This window comes from Prunus dulcis, unplaced genomic scaffold (assembly GCF_902201215.1).
Source record: "Prunus dulcis unplaced genomic scaffold, ALMONDv2, whole genome shotgun sequence".
Taxonomy (NCBI): domain Eukaryota; kingdom Viridiplantae; phylum Streptophyta; class Magnoliopsida; order Rosales; family Rosaceae; genus Prunus; species Prunus dulcis.
Genome location: NW_023010105.1, coordinates 23,723 through 39,025, shown reverse-complemented (window position 1 = coordinate 39,025; position 15,303 = coordinate 23,723). Strand labels below are relative to the sequence as shown.

Sequence of the window (15,303 nt, the reverse complement as noted above, 5' to 3'; positions counted from 1 at the left end):
TGAGTATGCGTAACTAATTCCTTTTGCTAGGGGCAAGGCCATAAGCCTTAGCATGAATATGTAATTTTATTAATTTGCTTATGAATGGATGCATGTTTGCTTTGAATTATTAATCACTGTGTTTAAAACTATCTATCTAGTTTAATGACTGATCACCATTAGGATATGTAGACAAGTAATTTGATGCAATTTCTGTTGGAACATCACCCTGAAATTGAGGATGGCTTCTTGTGATTAGTAGTTGTAAGTTCACTTAAGGCGAACATCACGCTCTTAAGGGTTGCATGGTTTTTCAAAGGGTTTTCACAAAGCTTAATGAGTCTTGCATGTTTATATTTGATCTGAACATCACAGACGGATTGCATGTTAGATATACGTTTTCGCTTGAACATCACAAGGAAAATATGCATTAGGAAAACCCAATCTTCAAAGCATGTATGTGGAAATTCATAAGTAATTGATAGAATTACATAGGATTATGACGGTGATGGCTAAGCCCTAGTTTTCTCTAAATTGTTAGTCTTTTTTAAAAAAAAACGTTCTTCTTCTTTCCTGTTATTATTTCCCAACTTTCAGATTTCTTTTATGGTTAATTTAATCTTTTCAAATTCATACATTTCAAATCTTTGATAAAATCTACTTTAGTTATTAATTAAGAGTTAGTTTAAATACAAATTAGTCAAACAATCTTTGGGGACAACGACCTTGCATGAGCACATACTACAATTACCTTGTATTCTTGCAAGCATTTTCAGTGATTTTTTGACAGGACCCGATCCAAATTCCGCTTTGGAATCCGAGCCAGACCCTGTGCGTGTCCGACACCTGGCGAATGTCGGGCACAAATGACCTATTTGCCCTTCTATACAAAACATGATAAAATAACAAGGTTAAAGTCTACCGAAAAATCGGCATAGCTTCCCTTGTAACTGGCTCAATACCAAATCATTTACACCTGCCAAAATAAATGTATATATATATATATATAACCAGTTGCCAGCATACATATATATACATTCCAACAGTTTAAGTCTCAGTCTAGGGCAAAACATCAGAGCCTACTCAGAATTTACAAAGGAATCAATCCTTTTACAAAACAAAAATCCTACATCAAAAGAAAGGCGCGGAAGATGGGAAACGGCCCGGTGGTGGATTCCTATGCACGTCTACTGTCTGGGGGCGCAAAACAACAAAAAGGGTGAGTGGACCCAAAACAAGGTTTAGAAAATAGCATATGAACATACTAACCCCACTGTAAAAACAGTTATACAAATTAAATTATTCTCTTTATTTTCTGAATTCAATGCACTTATATAAGTATACATATATATAAACCAAGCATACTCATGGTCAACATTAATTTCTTCAGGCATTGAAAACAGTTTAAAACTACCACCTAGGTATACCCTTTATTTCCGTCAATTCCTTGCATCACCATGGGTGACACATACTCGCAGGTCTCAGTGACACGAGGTCAGTCCGAGCCGGAACTCGCAGGATTCAAGGGACCGTAGTCCACCTGATCCGCATTACTCGCTCCACATGAGTTCGAGTATCAAAGAACTCGTGGGGCAACTGTCAAGCATGCTGAAAAAACCGAAGGCAACCAATACAATCCGAAGGCAACATGTAATATCTGGGTACAAGGTGGTTTAAGAAAATATAAAGTTTTTGAAGCAAAGCTGTTGAATAATTAACTTTTTGTAACCTTTAAAATTCTGCTGCCATTTATCTGCTAATTAACGAGAATATCTTTTCCTATATTCTTTAAAGGAGGTTTCACTCGGCAGCATGTAACATAAAATATTTAACAAAATAAAACAGCTTATAACTGAAACTGAACAGCTTAAATTCATTTATTAAAACAAAGAGTCCACTCACTGATAGTCCGAGCTCACTGGACCTCTTGAAGGTCCCTCCTGCGGGTCAACAGGTGCCCGGGTGCTTGATTCAATGACCATAATATTCTATTAATACCATATAATATTAAATTAAAAACCCTGACCCCCGGCCCCTAAAAGTACGTGCGTCAAGTTAAAGTTATCCCTATGCCCATAAAAGCTTTCCTTCCAGTTTAGCAGTATCTTGGGACTCAAAAAGCGTTAAAGTCCCAAAAATCAATTTGGGACCCCACGGGTCCATGACCTCACAATATGATCCGGAAGCCGCTAGAAGGTCCAATATATCTAGGACACATGTCCCGAGGGTATTGGTGTAGATCGGACGGTCGGATTGATCACATCGTGTAATCGCATAATTTCTAAACCCTAGCCCTAGGGTTCGCGATTTCGGAGTATCCGGGACTCCGATTCACAATCCGTTGAATCCTACACGATTCTGAAATTATCTAGAGTAACATATCTGAAAAAGATTACGATCCAACGGCTCAACAGTATTGAACCCGGAAGTCGCACAATATGGAAAATCCGTTCGAGGCTCAAACGGTATCCAAATTGAGATCCGCAAATTCCTACGCGCTCGTGACAACCTAAGGATCACATCAAGACATAGTGCCACTGCACTACCCTCACCCACGAGCCTCCGCACTAGCCGGCAGCACTGGGTGTCCAAAGCGATTACGCATCGCAGGAAAATCTCAAAATCACGGCTCCAAACTCCTACCCTAGGTATAACACCATATTTGGAACCACTTTTGTTCTTGGACCTACCCCAAAAACTGACCGGAAGTGGTCGAACACGGAGGCCGAAAATCGGCCGAATTTCCAATTCAAAAATTCAATATCTACACTGAGAACCGATTAATTCCTACCCAACAGGCAGCTAAAACAGCTCGAGAGGTTCAAAATCCATACCTGGCTCGTCCGATTTGGAGAAGAATCGGGGGACAACGAGGGGTTGAAGTTTTTGTCAAAATCGCTCGGTTTTCTGCAATTTCCGGCTAGCGCCAGCAATTCCACGGGCTGAGAGTGATCGGAAAAGAAAGAGGAGGTGGTGGCGGTTCGAACAAGACCGGTCTCGTGGCCGGTGGTGCTCTGTTGCGGCGACGGCGTCACAACCGAATCGGGGGAGGAGAGGGGAGCTCACGTGACGGGAGAGAGAGAGAGAGAGAGGGTTTAAAATCTGATTTTTGAAATTACAATTTTGCCCCTCGTGATATTTTAACCGTATTTTCTTCGTTAAAGCTCTGATTCGAGCCCACTTCGTGTCTATGAACTCATTTCGTTGTGTTCTACGCAACGGTGTTTGTAGAATTGTCAAATTCCTTTTCGGTCAAAAAGTCAACTTTTCGTTCATAAATTATTCCAAGGGCAAAATTGTCTTTCCTCATAATAAATTACTAATTAAATATGAATTTTAGGTTTGGGTCATTACATTTTTACCCTATTGCGCAGATACTAAAAAATCCTATCAAAAACACCAAATAAAAGGCATGTATTGTATATACAAATATTGCAGCCTTTTTTTTTTGTCTCCCTCCCCCTATGGCCCATTGGTTATATTTCCAAATGTACATAAACATTTTAATTTGCTCAAATACAAAAAAGAGATATAGAAGTCATTTTAATATATTAAGGTGGCAATGGCATGTTAGAAGTGCGCATGATATAATAGTTTTGTCTCTGTGACAGAGTATTGCATATTGATTCTTTTATGAACTAACTAAATATGCATCACTTACTTTAGGTTAATTGTATTTAGTTTTGATACTAGTCATTAAGTACTCTATTGTGAATGACATACATCATTTTGTGATTTTTATACTTGTAAGATGGATAAGTCATGGATGTATGCCGATAGAAGGTCACGAGAGTATGAAGTGGGAGTTGAAGGATTTTTGAAGTTTGCCATAGAGAACTCAAGAAATGTGAATCTAATTCATTTCCCTTGCATAAAATGTGGAAACATTTTACAATATGGTATTGCAGTTATAAGGGATCATATGTATATTAATGGAGTTGATACAAGTTATCAATCTTGGATATGGCACGGAGAGCCTTATGTGTCAGTTGCAAATGCAAATGAACCTTTTCCAAGTACTAACGAACAGGGCTATGTATCTGAAACAGTAGATATGGAAGATACTGATTTTGGGGATTCATTAAACGATCCCTATGAGTTTCTTAATGTCCTTGGGGATGGTGACAAGCCCTTGTACCCTGGTTCTAATGTCACCAAGTTAACTGCACTAGTTAGATTATACAATTTGAAAGCAAAATACGGGTTGAGTGATAGTGGTTTCACTGATCTTGTGATTTGTTTCGGTGAAATTCTGCCAGAAGGTCACCATTTACCTTCCTCCATGTATGAAGCAAAGAAGACTTTACATGCCTTGGGAATGGATTATGAGAAAATACACGCGTGTCCTTGTTGATGCTCAAAATGGCCCGGCCACTATTGAGTCCAACTTAGTGATTAGATGTGCTAGGTCTTCAGCAGAGAAGAGGGCTGAGGCCCTTGGTGAAATGGGTTGGTGAGAGACCTGTAGAAGGTAAAAAGGGAAGAAGCAACCGTTAAGCTTCGGACACCGGTGTGGTGTCGGCCGAAGGCTCTCCGATGCCTAAGTCAGTTACGGGTAGTAATTCTGGCAGAGTAACAGTAAAAGTAGGAGAATGGTTCTTGGTTTTACCTGGGTACTGTTCCCTATTTATAGGGAAGTGAAAGTGGGAGCTTTGCACAAAGTTCCAATGTGGGACTTTGTGCAAGCCGTTGTGGTAGCGACACGTGTCCTGGAGATTAGGTTTAGCAGCTGAGAGCTTCGGCAGGTGTCTGGCACCTCGGAAGTGTGTCTTCCTTCGGCATAGGAGAAGGCGTGGCTGCCTTGGTGCTAGTCACTTTGATGCTGGGTCTGCTCGGTTCATTATGGTGTAAACAGTAGTCCCCCAAGTTCGCGGTCGAGAAGTAACTTCTGGGTTGGGAACTTGTGAGTTTTTGTAATTGTAACCGAGCATTCCAACTTCATTGGGAGCCGCAGGGCACTCCCTAGTCCCCCAAGTTGGCAAGCTAGGAGTTGCGTCAACACATGGTAGCTGGGTACCTAGGTATCTGGGCATGTTGCAGATAAGATGGGAGCTGGGGTCCGTAGGGGAGCCAGGCCTTCAAAGGAGCCGGGTCCGTTGAAATGTTGGAGAGGAACGAATTCTTCCACGATTTGTCCATGGCCCTTGCCGTTCGGCAAGGGTCCAGCTCCATTTCTTTTTTTTTTTTTTGAATGGCCGGGCCATTTGGGAATTGAAGACTCCACAAAATTGTTCCATGGCCCTTGCCGTTTGGCAAGGGTCCAGCTCCATTTTTTTATTTTTTTATTTTTTTTCAATGGCGGGGCCATTTGGGAATTGAAGACTCCACAAAATTGTTCCATGGCCCTTGCCGTTCGGCAAGGGTCCAGCTCCATTTTTTTTTTCTTTTTTTTTTTTTTTAAATGGCTGGGCCATTTTGGAATTGAAGACTCCACAAAATTGTTCCATGGCCCTTGCCGTTCGGCAAGGGTCCAGCTCCATTTTTTTTTTTTGGGGTGCTCGGGAGCTAGGTCATAGAGGGAGCCGGGTCGTGTTTGAAAATTTTGAACTCTCCAAAGTGTCTCCATGGCCCTTGCCGTTCGGCAGGGGTCTAGCCATATGCATATATTTTTTGTTTTGAATGGCTTGGCCTTCTTGAGTTGGTCTTGGGCATGTGCAAAGAGTTGGGCCCGTGATGGGCTTCGGCAAGTAAAGGGCTAGGGTTTTGGGAGGGGGCTATAAGAATTTTGGTAGGAGAACAAAGTGCCGTTCAGCAAGGCTACCTTCGGCACCTTGGAGAGAAACAAAACTGGGAAATCCCATCTTGCCGTTCGGCAACTTTTTGGATTCGCGGTCTTTGAGTCACGGCTGTGGAGTTGCTGTCCGAGGGCTGTGGAGGTGCAGATCAGCAGGTGCTGTGGAGGTGGTCCGAGGGGCTTTGCAGGTGGCTGAGCTTTGGCAGGGCAGCACGGGGTTGGGAACCTTCGGCAGGGCAGCTGGAGTTCTTGGAGGAGCTGGGTCGTCGAAGTGTCGAGCGGAGGAGCTGCATATTGATCTTGCCGTTCGGCAAGAAGTTGGCAGCGGCTAGGCAAGTCCCGTGGCTAGCGACGTCGGCAGGCTAGGAAGGTGCAGCAGCTGGGAGAGGTGCTGCGCAGGTTCGGCAGGGCGATTGGCGAGGGGTCTTCGGCAGTTGTTGACTGGGGTCTTCGCTATTGCTTCGGCAAGGCAGCTGAGCAAGGCAGCGGAGCAAGGCACCCGCTTTTGAGTTTGAAGACCCTTGCCGTTCGGCAAGGGTGATTGAGCACGGCCTGAGCAGTTGTTTCAATGGGTGCTGGGCATTTGGCAAGTTCGGCAAAGCAGCTCATGGTGATTTTTATTTCGAGTCCTCAATATGTTTTCGTGGGTCTTGTCGTTCGGCAAGGCCATTGAGATTCTGATGTTTCGGTATTTGTTGTCTTCGGCAAGTGGGCTTGATCCGTGGGTATGTAATGTGTGAGGAGAGCCCCCAATTTGTTGGTGCCCGGGCCTTGCCGTTCGGCAAGCCCATACATAATGTGTTGTGAAATGTATTTGGGTGCCTTGATAAAATTTGGGTTTTTGGCTTTGAACAATTTTGGGTTCATGAAGTAGGCTAGCAAACTTGGAATTTTGAGGGTCTCAATTTGTGTTTGCACGGACCTTGCCGTTCGGCAAGACCCCTATATTTTCCCTCAATTTTTGTTTATGTTGAAGTTTGAAATTCAAATGTAGGTACAAGGGATTTAGGAGGGAAAATGAAGGGGTGCTAGGGTTTGCTCGTGAACCGAGGCGTGGTACCCTTAGTTGGCTATAAATAGGGACTTGGGGTGGTGAAGGCACCACACTTGAGTTGAGTTTGAGAAAAAATTGTGAGAATTTTGAAGGAGAGGAGGCGATTTCCGGAGAGGAGTTTGTGGTGGTGATAGAGGCAGAGGTGATTTCCGGCGAACATTCGTGGTGCTACAAACAAGGTTAGACCCTATTTCGCTAGAACTTTTGAATTGAAATGTCTTGTTTTGTATGAACATGTTGAAGGTTAGGAAGAACATGATGAACATAGCATGAACATGATGAACACGTTGAACATATGTATGAACATGTAGAATTCTTGCCTGGCATGAAGATTTGTCAAATTTCTGTTGTTGTGGTTTGATCCTTTCCGCATGTGCATTAGTTTCTTTTTTTGTTTCTTGCATACCTGTAGATGTCTGAAAGTTCTGAGAGAGAGAGTCTTGACCCCCCTGCCTTCGGCGGGGATGATACTGAGAGTGAAGAGCCCAGCCAGTATGTATGTTCTGAAGAGGAGAGTTCAGATACAGAGGGTCTGGTAGAAGGCACAATAGAGAGGAGGATGATATTGTCTGGGGTTGAGAGGGTTGAGCCATCCGAAGACTCTGGGTCAGCTGCATATAGGGAGATGCAGAGAAATTATATAGAGCTAGAGGCTATAGCGAACCGGGTTCTAGCCTTGCCTCAAAATCAAGAGGTGGGTTCGAGCAACCAGGCATCACCATCAGGGTCTGTGGGTATAGCCGTGGCTTCGGTTTCAGAGGGCTTAGACATTCGGGTCGGTGTTCCGTTGCCGAGGCGGAATACGCTTACAGAAGCGAAATTGGCCCAGCTGCGGAAAGATTTTGATGTGCCAGCCTATGTGGGCTTGAGGTTACCCACTGAGGCCGATGTAGTCAGATATCCCGCGGATGGCTCCGTGATGATTTTCACAGATATGTATCGGCACGGTTTCAGACTACCATTTCATCCGTGGGTTCAGATGATGTTGGCCAAGTTGGGGTATGCGCCGGGGCAATATAATCCCAACTTTTGGATTCTTCTTCACGGAGTGTATATTGCTTGGTGGTTGGCTGGGCTAGGGGAGCCAGCTTTTGAGCAGTTCATGTACCTCTACTCCATTTCCAAGCAACAGGGAAATTTTGGCTGGGTACAGGCAAATTGCCGAAAGGCGAAGGAGAGGGGCTATTTCATTGGACACAAGCCCACAACGCAAAAGTCCTGGAGGAACAGGTGGTGCATGGCCTATGGGGACTGGGAGTGTCCTCCAGGGAAGAGAGTTGTCCAGCACATTCCTACCCATTTCCAGTCTATAGGTCCTTGGCCCCATCCCTTAAGATTGTCCATTGCTTGATTGTAGTCTTGGCTCCTATTGTTGGTTGTGTACTTTGTTTGTGCAGGTGTAAATGGCTAAGTAGTTTCTAACTCTTGATGCAGGTTCAGTGAAGTGGGGCCCTATCTCCAAGGAGCAAGAAGACGAGGTTGAGTGGGTGAGGGCGCAGCTATCAGAGACTGAGCGTGAGTGCGGTAACTTAGTCACGCAGAAGAACTTGTTTGAGTCCGGACTGCTGCAAGGAAGTAAGTATCTGGGTTGTCTTTTTTGGTTGTATGCTGAACCTTTGTGAGTTTGACTAATATAATTGTTTTGTTTGTTTTGACAGTGGCTGGCATCATAAGGGGGAGCACGAAGGTGGCCGTGGACATTGATGAGGCCGAGATGCAGAAGCGGCTGAGGGAGTCGCGGGCCAAAAAGGCTGAAAAGAGTGCTGGAAAACGACCCAGGGATGATGATGAGGGTCGGGTTGCGGATGTGCTGGGCAAGAGGAAAGCCATAGAGGAGGCGCACCAGCATGTGATGGGCTCGGGGCTGAGACTTCCGCCCTTTGATCTGCAGGCCCCGCCGAAGCTACCCTTCGGCATGGAGGATGTATTCGCCGAGGGGGTAGAGAAGGTTGACTTCCGCAGACTTCGGCAGGCTTCGGCAGCAGAAGAAGGAGGTCAACCTGGCGATGCACCGACAGGAGGTGCCCTTGGTGAACGTCTTCTTGGAAGGCGTGAAGAGCGACCCCGAGGCCCTGGCAAAGACTCCAGCTTCATCCTTCATGGACCGGGCCCAAAAGACGATCCTCACCTCTGCCTATGTAAGTGTTTAGGCCCTTTCCGAATGTATTTGTGTTGGATTATTTTTGTATCAACTGACTAACATGATTTTGGTTTGGCAGGCCTTTGGCGAGATGTACGTCAGCATGGCCAAGGCTGACAAGGAGATCCAGAGGCTGAAGAGGCGAGATGAGCAGGCCAAGAGCAAAGTGGCGGAGGCGCAGGAGGCCATCCGAGAGAAGAACGCCTTGCTGGTTCAAAAGGCGGCCCTGGTCAAGGAGGTGGAGGAGCTGAAGAAAGCGAAGGCTGAGGAGGTGGCTGCTGCCCGAGTCGAGGCGATTGAGTCCTTCCGATCCTCAGAGGAGCTGAAGAGCTATATCATGGACCGGCTGGTTGATGAGCAGCTTCGCTGGGAGGATAGGTTGGTGAGGTTCAACCCTTCACTGGATATTAACTTTGACACCAGTGGCGAGCCTCCTGCCCAGACCCCTCCAGCTGATGCTAGTGCCCCGGCACCAGAGGCTGAGCCAGCCACTGAGGATGCCCCGTCGACCGAGTCCTGAAGGCGTTGCCTTCGTGATGTATGATAGTTATTTTGTACTTTAGTTAATTTGTTGAAACATTTTGCCTTGCATGGAGCAAGGTGGTTTATTTTGGTTATGTATGAACCTGTCCTTGCCTGGAGCAAGGCTGTTTTTATTTATGAAATGAGACTTAGCTTGATATGCATAAAAATAACAATTGTGTTGGTAAAAATAACAATGTGAGTATGAAAATGAGCCAGAGTCTGGCGTTTTATTGAAATAGATGCCGAAAGGCATAAGGTACAAGTGGTCTAGGGTCTAGGTACCTTACGTCTACCTTAAAGTAAATAATCAAGACCAAAGTATTGCCTTAGGGTCTAGATATGTTTACTTGTAGTAGTACTTGAGGTGGTCAGCGTTCCACGGGTGAGGCAGCGTCTTGCCTGTGGAATCGCGAAGCTGATAAGTGCCGGGCGGCAGATTTTGATGATCTCGTAAGGACCTTCCCATGTAGGGCCGAGGGTACCTTCGTTGGGATTTTTGGTAGCCAAGGAAACCTTGCGCATGACCCAGTCCCCCATTTTGAAAGCACGGGGCTTGACTCGGGAGTCGTAGTATTTGGCGATGCGGTGTTTGTACGCGACATTGCGCATGCTCGATTGGTCCCGGAGTTCGTCAATGAAGTCGAGGTTGAGTGCCAATTGCTCGTCATTGGCCGTGGCGTCGTAAGTGGACGTTCGGTATGTGGGCTGGCCAATCTCTACTGGAGCCACGGCCTCGGTTCCAAAAGATAGGGAGAATGGCGTCTCACCCGTGGATGTGCGGAAGGTGGTGCGGTAGGACCAGAGTACTTCCGGGAGTAGTTCTGGCCAGCAGCCCTTGGCTTTGTCAAGTTTTGTCTTGAGGGTCTTCTTGATAATTTTGTTCACGGCTTCGACTTGGCCATTGGACTGAGGATGGGCTGGGGAGGCGAAGCATAGACGAATCTTGAGGTTGGAACAAAATTGTTTGAATTTGGCATTGTCAAATTGCCGGCCATTGTCGGTGACGATGGAGTTGGGGATGCCGAAGCGACATACAATGTTCTGCCACACAAAAGATTCGATGCGAGCCGCAGTGATAGTGGCTAGGGCCTCAGCCTCAGCCCACTTGGTAAAGTAGTCCACGGCCACAACTGCATATTTGACTTGGCCCTTCCCCTCTGGCATGGGTCCAATGAGATCCAGTCCCCATTGGGCAAATGGCCAAGGGCTGACCATGGCGGTCAATGGTTCAGCCGGGAGTTGTGGGATGTTGGCCTGGGCATCAATGTGGAGTGAAGGCCAGAAGTATCCTTGGCGGATTGCTTTATGGGCTACCGAGCGTGCGCCCGAGTGGTTGCCGCAAATGCCTTCATGGATTTCTCGGAGGACATAGTGACCTTCCTCTGGAGTCAGGCATCGAAGGTAAGGGAGGCTGAAGCCCCGCTTATATAAGGAGCCGTTAATGACCAGGTAACGGGCAGAGCGATGGCAAACGCGTTGCGCCTCGGCTGGGTTAGCCGGTAGTGTTTGGTTCTGCAAGAACTGGAGGATGGGGTCCATCCATGTAGGGCTGTGATCAATAGTGCAGATGAGTGGGGCTTGTGTGCTGGGCTGGGCCAGAAACTCGATGTGGATGTGGCGACCCATTCCTTGCTCCAAGGCTGATGCTAACCTGGCTAGTGCATCGGCATGGCTATTCTCTGAGTGCGGCACTTGCTTGATAGTGTGGGCGTGGAAGGTTGCCAGCAAGTGCCGAGCGTGCTGGAGGTAAGCCGTCATAGAGGCATCCTTAGCCGTGAAGTCCTGGTTGACCTGGTGGACCACGAGTTGTGAATCGTTGAAGATCTGAATTTGCCTGGCGTCCATCTCTTTGGCTAGGCGAAGACCAGCTAAGAGTGATTCATATTCGACCTCATTGTTGGAGGCTTGGAAATTGAAGCGGAGGGCGTACTCGAGGGCAACCTTGTCTGGGGAGACGAGAACGAGGCCGGCCCCACACCCCTGGGCATTAGAAGAGCCATCCACGAATAAGGTCCACAGGGGCTGGGTTAGGTCTAGAGTGTTTTTGGTGGGGGTTTGGTCCTGGCTCAGAGAGGAATTGGGTTCGGTTATGAGCTGAGTAGCTGCAGGAGCTTGGGGCTCAGTGAATTCGGATAAAAAGTCAGCAACGGCCTGCCCCCTCATAGCCGAGCGGGGTTTGTAATGAATATCAAACTCTCCAAGTTCAATAGCCCATTTAACCAGTCTCCCAGAGGTTTCTGGCTTCTGCAACACCTGTCGGAGTGGTTGGTTGGTTAAGACATGGATGGTGTGAGCTTGGAAATATGGGCGGAGGCGTCTGGCCGAGACGACCAGGGCGAACGCCAATTTTTCGACGTCTGGGTATCGAACTTCGGCATCTTGCAATGCCTTGCTGACATAATGCACTGGGTGCTCGGCGTTGTCCTTCAATCGAATGAGCACTGAGCTAACAGCCGAAGCTGAGACGGAGAGATAAACCACGAGGATGTCTCCGTGCTCAGGGGTTGACAACAAAGGAGCTCGGCCCATATACTCCTTGAGCTCGCTGAAAGCCGTTTCACACTCGGCAGTCCAGGGGATGTTTCGCTTGGTGCCCTTAAGTGCCTTGAAGAATGGGGCGCAGCGGTCAGTGGCCTTGGAGATAAATCTAGTCAGGGCAGCAACACGCCCTGTAAGGCTTTGGATATCCTTGACCGTCTTAGGTATTGTCATATCTAAGATGGCCCGGATCTTTTCTGGGTTGGCCTCAATACCCCTTTGGCTGATCATGAAGCCAAGAAATTTGCCGAAGGCCACCCCAAATGCACATTTGGTGGGGTTATGCCTCATTTTGTACTGCTTCAGGATGGTGAACATGGCAGAGAGGTTGGGGATGTGTTGGTCGACTGTGCGACTCTTGACTAGCATGTTCGACATAAACCCCCATGGTATTGCCGATCAGTGGGGCGAAAAGATGGTTCACCAGTCGCTGGTACGTTGCCCCAGCGTTCTTGAGGCCAAATGGCATCACCTTATAGCAGTAGAGGCCTCGGTCTGTGATGAAAGAGGTGTGGGCCTGGTCCTCGGGGTGCATGAAGATCTGGTTGTAACCTGAATAAGCATCCATGAAGCTGAGGAGGGCGTGGCCCGCTGTGGCGTCGACCAACTGGTCAATGCGGGGTAGGGGGAAGCTGTCCTTCGGGCAGGCCCGGTTGAGATTGGTGTAATCGACACACATGCGCCAGCCTTTTCTTGGTTTACGAACCATTACGACATTGGCCAGCCATGTGGGATAGTCAACCTCCCTGATGAATCGGATGCTACTCAATCGATCCACCTCCGCCTTCATGGCCTCATAGCGCTCGGGGTCATAAGCTCGGCGTTTCTGTCGAACTGGTCGGACAGCAGGATTGACGCTAAGCCTATGGGATATGACGTCTGGTGAGATGCCAGGCATGTCATTGTAGGACCATGCAAAGACTTCGGAGTTGAGGCGGAGGAAGGCGACCAGTTCAGAGCGAAGTTCTGGCGAAATGGAGGTGCCGATCCGGGATGTCGTCATGAAGGGTAACCAGTTCCAGGTCCTCCATAGGTTCGGCCTGTGGTGTGATGGACTCCTCCCTTGGGTCCTCAGGTGGTTCTGTGCCAGCTTGGGGAGGGGCGGGAGCCTGGGTTACCACAAGGGCTTCACTCCTATGTTGGCGATTGGTGGATTTGACTGCTGAAGCGTAGCAGCTTCGGGCTCAGAGTTGGTCGCCGCGCACCGTGCCTGGGCCATTAGGCGTTGGGAACTTCAACAACAGCATATGCGTGGAAATAAAAGCCCTCATTTGAGCCAAGGCTGGGCGGCCGAGGATGACGCTGTAGGCTGTGGGGCAATCGACGATAAGGAAGGGGGTAGTGATGATCGTCCGCTGGGGTGCGGCCCCAATTGATATAGGGAAATGAATGCTGCCAATGGGCTGGACCACGTCACCCGAGAAGCTCACTAGGGGTGTGATGCTTCAGTCGAGTAGGTGAGGCGGGACCTGGAGTTCATTGAAGGCCTCGGCAAACATCACACTGACCGAGCTGCCAGTGTCCACCAGGATACGCCCAACGTCGAAGTTGGAAATATCAGCCCGGATAATGAGTGGATCGTCATGGGGGAGGATAACATCACGCTCCTCCTCCTTGCAGAAGGTAATGGGGGCCCAGCCAGACCTGTGGGTCTTCGACAAGCGTCCCTGCTCGGTGCTGAAGACCTGGTGCGCATAGGTGGAGCGGACATAGTGTTTGATGGAGTTGTTGGAGGTGCCAGCCAGGGTAGTGCCTCCGCTGATCGTGGAGATCATGTTGATTTGTCTTTGGTGAGGGTTAGGCGGGGCTGGTATGTTGTGGACATAGTTGTCTAGCTTCCCCTCCCGGATGAGCCCTTCAATTATGTTGCGCAACGCAACACAAGACTCGGTGTCATGGCCGCTGAATTGATGAAAGCGGCAGAAGACCCCCGTGTTTGGCATAGGCTTGTTGGATGGTCTCCAGGGGGTGGCTTGGGGATGATGGGGGCTTCACGCACCAGGACGTTCTCATAGGTGGTGTTGAGGGTCGTAAAAACATCGAACCTGGGCCTGGGTGTGAAGGGAAGAGGGCCCTGATCAGCAATTTTCGGAGGATTGCCTTCGCTAGAGTGGTGGTGGTTGCCATGTCTGCCACGTTTGTTATTGTCGAAGGGATGCTGATAGCTATCATTCCGTTTATGTTGTTGGTTGTCCTGGGCACTCGGGGCAGGGGTAGAATGCTGAGGTGGGGCTGGGGCGGGTGCTGAAGCAGGTGGAGGATCGGCGAAAGTGTTGCGCGCCAGGTTGGCTGGGCCACGCTTGGAATTGAAGTATTCAGCCTTAGCATGGATCGCCGCCTGCTTCATCAGCTCTGTATATGTGTTCCAACTATTGCTATGAACCAGGTAGCGGAAGTTGGACTCGCGGAGGCCGCTCTTGAAAGCGCCGAAGGCAGCGCGATCGTCGATGTCTGGGCAACGGGAGTATTCATGACTGAACCGAGCTGCATACTCCCGAAGGGGTTCGTCCTCAGCCTGCCGAAGCATATACAAGTCGTCAGCCGAGTATAGGCGATCAGTCTGGATCATAAAATGATCCAGAACGTCTGCTTCAGACTATCAAAGGAGTTGATGGTGCGGGGGTGAAGCCTATAGAACCAATTCAGGGCCGCGCCGCTGAGGGTGGAAGGGAAGAGGAGGCACATGCCTTCATCAGTGAGGCCTTTGCACCCAAGGGCAGATTGGAAGGAGTGGATGTGGGTGAGAGGATCCTCCGTGCCAGTGTAGAAAGCGATGCGGAGTGGCTGGATATCTTTCTCCTGGTGGTAGTGGAGGATACGCTCGGTAAAGGGCCTTGGCCTTAGTTTTGCCCAGAGGGGTTGGTGGCTGCGATGCTGCTCGCTCTCCAGGCGCCGGACCTTTTCGAAGAGAAGCCTCATAGCCGGGTCGGCATGAGGAAGAGTTTCAAGTGCCAAAGGCCCGGGGGCGGGATAGACAAGTGCTGGGGATTGTTCCCAATCTTCCAGCGTCTCAGTGTGGTGAGTTGGCCAGGTCTCTGAATTATAGAATTCCCAACTATCTGAGTCCCCGACACCTTCTCCGTTGGGCACGCGGACGGGGGCTGGCGAAGGGCCCAGGTGTGCCACCCGTGGGTCCTCGAGGTTGACAGGAATAGGGATCGGCCTTGGCTGACGGTCCGAGATGCGATCCCGGCAGTCTTGGTAGATCCTGACAGGCTCATGGGGCCGGTCCTTCGGTGGGGGAACGCAAAGGGGTCGTGACGGGGGTTGCTCCGGATGAAGGTGGTCTTTTCCCTTGCGGAGCCTCGATTGGGCCGGGGAGCTGTGGCTGGA

At 48.8% G+C, this 15,303-nt stretch overlaps 1 protein-coding gene across 1 annotated transcript; it reads right to left on the bottom strand.

The window, feature by feature from the left end:
• Positions 1–9,765: 9,765 nt before the first annotated feature.
• LOC117612899 lies at positions 9,766–12,144 on the bottom strand. Its single transcript, XM_034341537.1, has one exon. It carries the CDS (start codon positions 12,142–12,144, stop codon positions 9,766–9,768), a length of 2,379 nt encoding a protein of 792 aa, XP_034197428.1.
• Between the last annotated feature and the right edge of the window lie 3,159 nt (positions 12,145–15,303).

Bases quoted from the DNA above. Each gene is read 5' to 3' on its own strand.
- LOC117612899 (XM_034341537.1), bottom strand. From the start codon at position 12,144: ATGACAATACCTAAGACGGTCAAGGATATCCAAAGCCTTACAGGGCGT.